Source organism: Galeopterus variegatus, unplaced genomic scaffold (assembly GCF_000696425.1).
Source record: "Galeopterus variegatus unplaced genomic scaffold, G_variegatus-3.0.2 Scaffold4443, whole genome shotgun sequence".
Lineage (NCBI taxonomy): Eukaryota > Metazoa > Chordata > Mammalia > Dermoptera > Cynocephalidae > Galeopterus > Galeopterus variegatus.
In genome coordinates, this window is record NW_007730554.1 from 67,638 (window position 1) to 79,039 (window position 11,402).

At 45.1% G+C, this 11,402-nt stretch overlaps 1 protein-coding gene across 1 annotated transcript in view; it reads right to left on the reverse strand.

Annotated features, from left to right (window-relative positions):
• Positions 1–7,962: 7,962 nt before the first annotated feature.
• ABLIM1 (actin binding LIM protein 1) overlaps positions 7,963–11,402 on the reverse strand; it is a 112,632-nt gene continuing 109,192 nt past the window's right edge. Inside the window, exon 17 of the mRNA XM_008587575.1 lies at positions 7,963–9,790. Within this exon, the coding sequence (XP_008585797.1) occupies positions 9,677–9,790 (114 nt within the window). The 3' untranslated portion in view covers positions 7,963–9,676. The remainder of the gene's footprint in view (positions 9,791–11,402) is intronic.

Consider the following 11,402-nt stretch of genomic DNA (forward strand, 5'->3'; position numbering starts at 1 on the left):
GTGTATTTCATATATAAGCTAGAGGGGGATGGGTAAAGACCAGGACAAAACTAAAATTCTCAAATAATTATTTAAAATAGTACTAGACCTTATCCAAGCACCAGAAACCCTCAGTGTCCAATCTGTAATATACTAACCTGTTAATATGCTTTCCTGCATCTGAGTACTCTGCCTTCCTTCATTTACCCTCACAACCCCATCAGACGCCAGAGCAGGTATTCATTCCTAATTTACCTATGAGGAAACTGAGGCTCAGAGAGCTTATGGCATTCTTCAAGTCTAAGTGGCTAATTACTCTTAATAAAGATCACTAAAGCTTCTTGAGCAGTTACTATATCCTGGGTACTGCACTAAGTGCTCAGCATGCGTTATCATAATTTAGCAACAATCTCCTGATGGGTATTATTTTGTCCATTCTATAGATGAACAAACTGAGGCTTAGAGAGGCTAAGTAATTGGCCCCAAGACATGCAGCCAGTGAGGAACCACTGAGCCCTCATTCCTAACAGTGCCCTGGTGGTAGTGATGGTGCTCCTGACCAGACCGAGGGGAACTGGCCAATCTCACACATAAAACCTACTCTGTGCAGTGCACCCTGGGAAATTTAGAATATGGGAGACACAGTCCTTGCCATCAGAAGGTCACAGGCAGCGGGACGTGGAGGAACACAGCATGGGATTTGAAGAGGGACAGACCTGGATAATCCCAGCTCTGCTGCTCACTGGCTGAGAGATCAGGCATGTTTATCCTCTGAGCTTTGATTTCTTCACCAGTATAGTGGATCAACAATGATCTGCCTTGTAGGACTGTTATAAGGGACATGTTTGATGCAAATTTAGGGTGCCTGGCACTCTAAATGCAACATAGAGATCTCACTACAGTTCAGCTGAGGAGCAGAAACACACACAGTGCTGGGCAACACTTGCTAAGTACAGAAAGCGAGGTTCAACCATAAGCATGAAAAGAATTTACTGGGGCTGGCTGGGCTGGGACCATCAACACAGGCTCTTAGCAAGGGCGTGAACTTAGACTGGTCTTTGATTTAGGGCAAATGGAACCTGTGGGAAATTCACATGGCTAACTCCAAAGGGCTGATGAACGACTAGTTTTGAAGAGTCAACAATGACCATCTCCTCCTTTCCCTGGGGACGGACCCTCTCCACTCGCCACCTTCAGACGGAATGTCATGGGCAAGGCTGCAGTGGAGGGAGAGGGCATGGTATGCTTGGAAACTTGCAGTTGTTTGGAAGAGGCAGAGGGTGAGGTATGAAGGTGGGGCATCGTGGGAGGGGAAGCTGTGCAGGGGGAGGAAGACTGGTCATGAAGGTCCCTGGACTCCAGCAGAAGCATGTAGACTTCACAGTGAGTGAGCAAGGGCTGGCTATGGAAATGAGGCAGGAGTCAACTTCCAATGCGATGGCGGTCACCAGAGCCAAATGCCACAGAGAGCTCATGATGAGGACTGAAGATCAGCACTGGCTGTGGGAGTCATGGAGCAAAGTGGGGCTGCTGGTATAGGTGGAAGTAGAGGTGAGCAGAACACACACTGCAAGCCGGGACTCCCAATCTGTTTTCTTTTTTTTTTTTAGTGGCTGGCCTGTATAGGGAACTGAACCCTTGACCTTGGTGTTATCAACACTGCCCTGTTTTCTACAGTAGTGAACTAAACTGTCTTGAGAATAACCTGTGTCCAGCTTNTCACTTGGTATCATGCTGGGTCTTGTCCCACAAGAATTCTCATAATAACCCTTTGAGATAAGTATCATTCCTCTTTTATAGACATGGAAATTGAGGCTTAGAGAAGTTAAGCAAATCATCATTAGCTATACAGCTAGTTATTGATGGAGCCAGAACTCAAACCCAGCAGTCTGTTGCTATATCCTGCACTCAGCTGTTATGTAATACTTCTGGTTATTACTATTAATTAGTACATCTTCAGGGGATCTCGACCTTAGACTTTCATTGGATGAAGAGAGTACTCTTATTGAAGTACATACAAGAGGTTGTAGGCTTGTTTTAATGCTGTGTATTTCATATATAAGCTAGAGGGGGATGGGTAAAGACCAGGACAAAACTAAAATTCTCAAATAATTATTTAAAATAGTACTAGACCTTATCCAAGCACCAGAAACCCTCAGTGTCCAATCTGTAATATAACAACCTGTTAATATGCTTTCCTGCATCTGAGTACTCTGCCTTCCTTCATTTACCCTCACAACCCCATCAGACGCCAGAGCAGGTATTCATTCCTAATTTACCTATGAGGAAACTGAGGCTCAGAGAGCTTATGGCATTCTTCAAGTCTAAGTGGCTAATTACTCTTAATAAAGATCACTAAAGCTTCTTGAGCAGTTACTATATCCTGGGTACTGCACTAAGTGCTCAGCATGCGTTATCATAATTTAGCAACAATCTCCTGATGGGTATTATTTTGTCCATTCTATAGATGAACAAATTGAGGCTTAGAGAGGCTAAGTAATTGGCCCCAAGACATGCAGCCAGTGAGGAACCGCTGAGCCGTCATTCCTAACGGTGCCCTGGTGGTAGTGATGGTGCTCCTGACCAGACCGAGGGGAACTGGCCAGTCTCACACATAAAACCTACTCTGTGCAGTGCACCCTGGGAAATTTAGAATATGGGAGACACAGTCCTTGCCATCAGAAGGTCACAGGCAGCGGGACGTGGAGGAACACAGCATGGGATTTGAAGAGGGACAGACCTGGATAATCCCAGCTCTGCTGCTCACTGGCTGAGAGATCAGGCATGTTTATCCTCTGAGCTTTGATTTCTTCACCAGTATAGTGGATCAACAATGATCTGCCTCGTAGGACTGTTATAAGGGACATGTTTAATGCAAATTTAAGGTGCCTGGCACTCTAAATGCAACATAGAGATCTCACTACAGTTCAGCTGAGGAGCGGAAACACATGCAGTGCTGGGCAACACTTGCTAAGTACAGAAAGCGAGGTTCAACCATAAGCATGAAAAGAATTTACTGGGGCTGGCTGGGCTGGGACCATCAACACAGGCTCTTAGCAAGGGCGTGAACTTAGACTGGTCTTTGATTTAGGGCAAATGGAGCCTGTGGGAAATTCACATGGCTAACTCCAAAGGGCTGATGAGCGACTAGTTTTGAAGAGTCAACAATGACCATCTCCTCCTTTCCCTGGGGATGGACCCTCTCCACTCGCCACCTTCAGACGGAATGTCATGGGCAAGGCTGCAGTGGAGGGAGAGGGCATGGCATGCTTGGAAACTTGCAGTGGTTTGGAAGAGGCAGAGGGTGAGGTATGAAGGTGGGGCATCGTGGGAGGGGAAGCTGTGCAGGGGGAGGAAGACTGGTCATGAAGGTCCCTGGACTCCAGCAGAAGCATGTAGACTTCACAGTGAGTGAGCAAGGGCTGGCTATGGAAATGAGGCAGGAGTCAACTTCCAATGCGATGGCGGTCACCAGAGCCAAATGCCACAGAGAGCTCATGATGAGGACTGAAGATCAGCACTGGCTGTGGGAGTCACGGAGCAAAGTGGGGCTGCTGGTATAGGTGGAAGTAGAGGTGAGCAGAACACACACTGCAAGCCAGGACTCCCAATCTGTTTTCTTTTTTTTTTTAGTGGCTGGCCTGTATAGGGAACTGAACCCTTGGCCTTGGTGTTATCAGCACTGCCCTGTTTTCTACAGTAGTGAACTAAACTGTCTTGAGAATAACCTGTGTCCAGCTTCCAGGTGAGGGTCCACGTGAATGTGTGACTGGCCCCTGGACAGGTTTGACAGATGCATAGAATGAAGGCTTCGGTCAGGGTAGCCCATCTTGAGTACAGATCCTGTATTTCCTGGCAAGCCTAAAATCTTGGCAGTGGAGATAAGTAAGTTGAAATCGAGATGTTCTTCAAGTAAAGTTTGATAGTGCATGGGAGGTCAAAGATTTGAACGATGCTTTTCTATTGCATTCTAGCTACTTACTTATACAGCCAACACACACGGTAGCTCAGAAGCTCTTGTCCTTAAACCTCAAGTCCCTGGCTCTGTCTAAATGATGACACTGTTGCTGCTCTGTGTCACAAACAAATCAAACACCAGCTGCACCAGCACAGTGTAACAGCTCTAGTAAATTCTTTTCTTTTTTTAAAAATTTTATTTTGTCGATATGCAATGTGGTTGATTATTGTGGCCCATTACCAAAACCTCCCTCCATCCTCCCTCTCCCCACTCCCACCCAACAATGTAATTTCTGTATGCTTGTCGTGTTAAATTCTTTTTTTCTTTAGTCATCTTGGTTACTGACCAACGTGGTCTGGATTATCGAACAAACAGTCCTGGAATACACCGTTGCTATTTGCTGCATTTCCTCCTCCAACCTATGTGCTAAAAGTGCATTCCTAAGACTTTGCTTTCATTCTGATTTTGTGTTGGTGTTTGGAACTTGGGTGGGTACTTTTAAAGTGGGATAAACCTTCAAAGGGAGCATGAGGACAAGAAATGAGACACAGTTACAAAGGCGTTCACGAATAAAGCACACCACTTTATTCACCGAGTTGAGTACACCAGTGATGCAGAGGTCAGAGGTGAGGGAGCGCGGGAAGTGCTGCTTGCAATGGGAGCATGGGGCGGGGACCGGAAAGCCAGCAGCATGGGGACCGCAGGCCACCTCCTCCTCTGCACACAAGCACAGGGTACGCAGGGCGCGGACGCATACCCACTCGACTTCACAGGGAACACGACACAGCTTTCAAAAGGAGTTCTTCTAAATATTTGCTTTCATACTTCCCAAAGGGAAGGGAAGGCAGGAAGAAGTGTACGCCTTCCAACATTTGAAAAAAATCCCATAAACCCAGCTTGAAACGAAAGCACTGCGAGCATGTCGATACGGAGTCAGCAGCAGCTCACGGAAACTGTGCACACTCACTACGGACCAGTCTGTACATAAAACCCCAAAAGAACATCAGTTTGGTGGGACCATTGCTTCCTTTCCATAAAGTGGAGAAACGTGTGCATATATAATCAGCAAGCTGCTCACCGTCCTTCTGGATGGCGGTGGATACAGGATTGTCTCTTTCCACCTCTGGCCATGGGTTCAGGAAGTGCCTCATGGGAACTTCACTCTTGGGAGAGACACTTTGGGGAAGAATTTTATTTAATGATCACCACCACCACTCAATTACACCAAGCTTCAGAAAATGTGGGATTTGTTTAATTTTGCTGTGTACACATACATTGTTCAGAAAGTTTCTTTTAGCTTCAATGAACCACCTCCCTCTTTTTGGGTTTGCCACAAATTCAACTTGCCCAAATAAAAGCATCACAAACCATATGCAAAGCACATCAGTCACCATCTCCCACTGCTTCCTGAGTAGCAAACAGAAAGATAGTGATTTTTTGAAATGCCAAAGTGAAGGTTTCTCTCCTCTCACCATGTGGTTGGCTGGTTCCCTTAATATACATCATCATGATAAGTTGGTATCACTGCAAATCTCAAGTCCTAAATTATTTCTTTTTCAGGACAGACAGTTCTTCAAAAGTGAGGTTTAGGGCATAGTGGCAAACACTTGGATCGTCAAAAGAAAATATTTTTAAAAATCAAATAAAATCAAGGCTGGCAGAGGAAGTACAGATTAAATAGCTACCAGAAATACAGAAAAGGTGATTTATAAAAACTGAGCTTGCTTCAGAGGACACAGAAGGGTTGATGAGACAGTATATTTTCCTTCCACCGTCTTCTATGACAGCCAGAAAAAGGGCTCTGTGAGCACACAGCCTGGAGCCGAGCCTGCCCCTCCACCTGCCGGAGTGTGCCAACACCACGTTTGCTTTGAATAGTTTTTAGAAAGACTTACCTAGTCAAAAGGGGTTAAATTTGAAGTTTTTTAATTTGCAAAAGCATATACATTTCATATAACCATTTGAAAAGCAATTCTTAGAAAAAGATGTTGGCTTCCAAGTGTAAAGAAATTAGGTGAAAGTTCTAGAAACATTACCAGCTAGACTCTCCAGGTTAGGGTTGACTGATAAACCAGATTGGGATGGAGGGGAGGAAAGCAGAGAAAGGGACCACTCCAGCCTCTGCCTCGGCAGAGGAAGCTCGGCATGTGACAACAGAATCGGGGGGTGGGGAGACTAGAGGACAGGGTGGATAGAAAACGACCATTTGTTTCTTGCACCTTATTATTCATTAACTCTAGTTTTTCTCTGTGAGGTTTCAGAGAATAGGCAGCTTAATTATTGAAGAAGTCATGTTAAGAACATTTCATAACTAACCCCAAACCAAAAGTAGATGCACAGCTGTCTGCACAAGTTTCCAGATGCTCATCATATCTCCTAAGAAATCACGCAGGAAGACCACCTCACAGCCTGGGTTCTCTTGAAGCGATTTTAAAGGAAGCAGACTTTTGTATTGTCATGGAGGCCTCTTTTACTTCATACAATCAGTATGCGCTTAGAATCACAAGTAAGTCAAATGCTTGAAAACGTAGCCCTTTCTACATGCACCAGAGAAGCCTGCCATGTATAGAATACCTTTCCTAGAGTCAAGAAGCTCTAGCTGTGGTAACAACTAGAATTTTCCAGGCCGGCCCTGTGGCTCACTTGGGAGAGTGCGGTGCTGATAACACCAAGGCCATGGGTTCGGATCCCATATAGGGATGGCCGGTTGGCTCAATGGGAGAGCGTGGTGCTGACAACACCAAGTCAAGGGTTAAGATCCCCTTACCGGTCATCTTTAAAAACAACAACAACAAAAAACAACTAGAATTTTCCTTTATAGTGCAGGGCGGGGTTAAAGTGGAGAATACCATCTCCTGTACTGTGGCCTGGCCATTTTCAGGACAAGCATGCTGAGCCCAGTTTAACAACATGGATAGGGCATGCGGCCCATACATTCGATTTGGCAGTTAGGAGAACCAGGCTGCCCATGCCCCATTCTTCCAGCTGGACCTTCTGCTGGGCAATCAGTGGGGAGCCCACTCTGCATTACGGTTTCCAGTGACCCCTCCCCAGGAGGCTACTGACATTTTCTGGCAATGCATTTTTGCACAATGCAGTTTAAATTAACTAATATACTTGAAATGGAAAGCGGCTTTTTTACTCCCAAGTTAGATGCAAAATTGACTTCAAAAAATATAAGAAAAGCAGGGTTTCATCAGTAGAAGCAGACCTAGGATTCACTTCTTGAACTATCATTGCAATCTTAGGCAGGCCTCTTAACTCTGGGTCTCTGTAACATAAAGAGGGGAACTGTCCCTTTTTTCAGTCTAATGTCCCTATTCTCTGACAGAGCCATGCCCTCTTTACATGGACCAAGAGATAGGGATTTTAGCAAAACCACCTGATTGTGCCCATGTTTGCCAAGAGCCTTGATCTTTCTTACACTGGTGTTTGATCTGCAGGTGCATGGGGGATAACTCATTAGCCTATGAAAACCATGGCAGGGAAGGGGGTCCTTTATTATCTCCATATTGAAAATAATCTCTCCACCAGCCAACTTCTGGGACCCTTTGGCCACATTGTTACTGACTGCCATAGAGAAACAGTGGGAGGACACCAGAGTCCCTGTCCCCATGCTCTGTCAGAGCAAAACAAGGACTGGGGGACACAGGCATTGTGCTGAGGCTGCCAGAGCAGGAGAGGGCAAAGAGAGGAAGGGACAGTGACAATACGGAATGAAGCAAGAGGGAACTGAAACACGAAGGGGCAAAATGGTGAGCTGTGGTTTGGCATCAGAACAAGCAGGAGCTGGTCGCATCTGCTCAGGGCCACACTATCAGAGCCACTTGCTAAATATGTCAGTCGGCCAACACACACATGCGCGCGCACACACGTATTTGTGAGACTAGTCCTCAAACATTCAGCACGTAGCACTGAAAGGGCAAATTTAGATGCTTTCAGAAAGAGCACAGGAGAATCCTATAAAGCAATAGCGTTCGCAACAGCACCCAGACAGAAGCGAGTCACAAGTCAGAGGCCTGCAATGTGGGTTCAGAAACTATTCTACTTGCTTTTTACCATTGGTGTTAGATAGACAGCTAGTAGTCTAGGACTTGGTGCCAGCAGGAAGAGTTTCTGAGCTTTTGTTCTCAGCGGCATATGCAGCTGAATTCAGCTTTCTCCTTTGGCTTTAAAAACAGAGCTTAAATTCCTCAGCAGAGCTCCAGAGCAATGAGAATAAATGTGACTTAACCTCCTGTGTGTGAAGTTGGAGAGACTCTCCCTCATCTGACTCTTATCAGGAATCATGATGTGGTCTTACATGCATGTTTTGGTGAAACAGGCTCAAATTTGAATCTAGTGCTGCAGGGTTTGAGGATTCTGATGAGAGGCTCTGACCTCTCCCCAGCCCGATCCTACCTCTGTGGTCTTCAGTCTGATACTGCCGTGAGCTACATGAGCACATGGGGTGAGCTGGCTTCTAGGCACCAGCACCCATCCACGAAGGAGGGGAAGTTGGAAGATTAGCCTCACTCTTCACCTTTGAGTCACGTGCACTTGGGCAAATGTCCCTTGGAACCTGCAGTACAGTGGGACAAACATTCAAGCAGAAATTAAAAAGCACATGCAGACTCATAAAACTACTCTGGGTGAGTTGAAAACACATACACACAAATCATGAAGTCAACGGTGCTAGGCAAGAAGGAAAGCTGAAAAGGCCAAAGTAAATCTGTTTGAAGGAATTGGCTTTGGAGTTGCAGAAATATAAAAGAGAAAAACGTGCCTTTCCTTAGCCTATTACTGAAAAGACCTTAAAAAACAAAACCAGTGTGGGCTCGATCTGATTCATAGGATGCCGGATAGAGGGCAGAGGATGCTAAGTGGAAAAACTTGCCTTGGTAGGCCATGGAACTTTTTTTTTGCCAAGAGTGGTATGGCCCCCGGGGCAAAAATCACCTAACAGCATGCAATGGGGACAATCAAGACAATTTTTGTCTTTCATTTCTTTGCAGTTGTGGAGCCCAAGACAGCTCCCATCCTTGGTGGGGAGGAAGAATTAAGCACACTGTCTGAAGCAGGAAGAGATAAGGAAGGGTTTCCTTTCATGCCTTTTCCTTCTGTTTCCCCCAAACTGTAATGATAGCTAAGTGATTTGCCAATCAGGTCCCATCCAGCAGTAGAGAACAAGGAGCCATCTACCAATGGTTTTCACTGATATTCAGCCCATCCCTGCAGAGCCGCCCGCTCCCCTGGCTGGCTTCCATTCCTGCAGAGTGAAGGCCTGTGGCTGCCACCGGAGGTGACCCCAGACTCTTCCTTCTCAGCCACAGTGCTGCCTGATAAATCTACTCAGACTTCAGAATTATTACAACTGATCTTTCCCATGTGGCATCCTAAGGGCACTTGCTGGCTCTTTTCCGTACAGTCAGCTCTATTGTTGGACAACAGTTAAAGGAAAACAAAGGAAGAAAGAAAGTAGCTCCTGTCGTATACATCAGGTCATGTGAAAAGGTCACATGTGGACACCACTGTTGAGTTTGGGAACACAGACATTTATACCCCATTGCTTCTTGGCAAGTGTCACTCTTGGTTGGCCCAATGTTTGGCTCACGGGTGCTTTACCCAGACTTTCCCTTTTTGCTGTTGCTGAGGGATGGTAGTTTGCAAATTCTCCAATCAAGTTTGGGCCTCAATACGACATCCTATGCATCACCGCCAGCGTCAGTTCTTTTTCTAATTTCTGTTTACATGTGGGATCTAGAAGAGTTTTGCCTTTTTCTTCATGTCGTTGCGTCTCCAAAGAGGTAACTTGTCAAACTCCTGTATGGACATTCCAAAGATTTCCTGAAACACTTCAGGGGCTAAGTGGCGCTGGGAAGAGAGAAAAGAGCAGGAGTTAGCCCTGACGGCCACATCGATGGCCTTGAGAGTTGCTGTCAGTGTACAAATAATCACTCTGAAGAGCAAGGCAGAATGATGGTGAAGTTCACCTCTAATGCGTGTCCCCAGGTACTGTACCCGGTGTTCCTTACCTGGTCAAGCCAGGTGAGGTGCTCTTCCCATGAGACAAAAGAGCTGGCAGAGTATTAATGATGATGATTATAGTAACAACGAATGGTGATGGGGCATAGAAAAGTGATTTATTATGCTGGAGGTGACTCCACTTCAGGTCCTTGGGATGTTAAAAAGATGAAGGGAAAATGGACCATAGCAATAGTAAGCCAAAGAGAAAGACATTCAGAGTGATCTTTGGGGAGCCCAGGGCTTCTTCCTGGCTCAGCCTGGTCTACTGCGGAGACTTCCCATCTGTCATCGCTTCTAGAAAAGCTCCCTTATGATACTGGAGCCTTTATTCTCTGCGCCAGCCCAACCTCTTATACAAAGGCACTGCCTTTTGTCAGGAAAAACTAATGATTCTTTCCATGACTGGCAGCCTGTGTTTTTCTTAATTAAAATCATTCAGATGGAAAAGTACAAAGATCAGTCTTCCGTGTCTAAGGAGGTCTGGGTATATGTACCCAGATAACCCTTCAACAAGGAATGTGGAAGCAGCCAAGAAAGAAACTTGTCCAGTGTAAACCTCTTAATCCTCTTTCTTGAGAACCCCTCCTTCAGCACCACCCTCCAACCCCCCAAAACACAACAAAAAACTCAACCCAGGCTCAGGGGAAGATGAGATGAGGATATCTTGGGACATCTGAAGAGGGACAGAGACTCCACTTCTGCATCACCAGCCAGAATTATGGCAACATCCAAAAAAATATATATATAATTTTCTTTCTCAAGAAAATTATTAAAATCATACTGCATCTCCTGGGTGGCTCTTCTGGATATTACCAGGCACTTTTATGCTGATCTAAGTGTAAATTTAGATTTTCCTCTAAAGTCATCTTTTAGTCCTACCTACAGTATGAGGGTGAGCTTTTTTTTTTTTTTTTGCTTTCACTGAAGAAATAAAACATTTCTTAGGAGAAATCTGGGGGAGGGTGGGGGGAATGCATAGGGATCTGCAATTGGGACTGGATTGTTTTTTTTTAATTTAAATTTTATTTTTATTTTTTGAATTTTATTTACTTATTTTTAACTGTAAGATCATTTTATTTTATCATTACACAATGGAAACATTTTTTTGTGGCCCTTTATCAATTTCTTCCTAACCCTCTCCTCTCCCTTAAATTTAAATTTAAATTTTTACCTCCAGCCTGGTTCTGTCCACATCTCTTAGGATTTTGTTGCGCCCTCTGTTGGTCACCATGAGCATCTCATATGGAAATATCTGAGAAGGAAAGAAAACATCTCTTCTAGAATATGGCTGTCCATTTTATTAACAGTCAGAATCCATCTAAAATCTAGTACTCCCCAAGACAGTACTTCCAAGAGATTATAATGACAGCATATGAGTTACAGGTGTTCCTCCCGCAAGAACAGAAGTTACAGTTTCCAGGGGACAGAGACAGATTCTTACATATTTCCAACTCTCCAG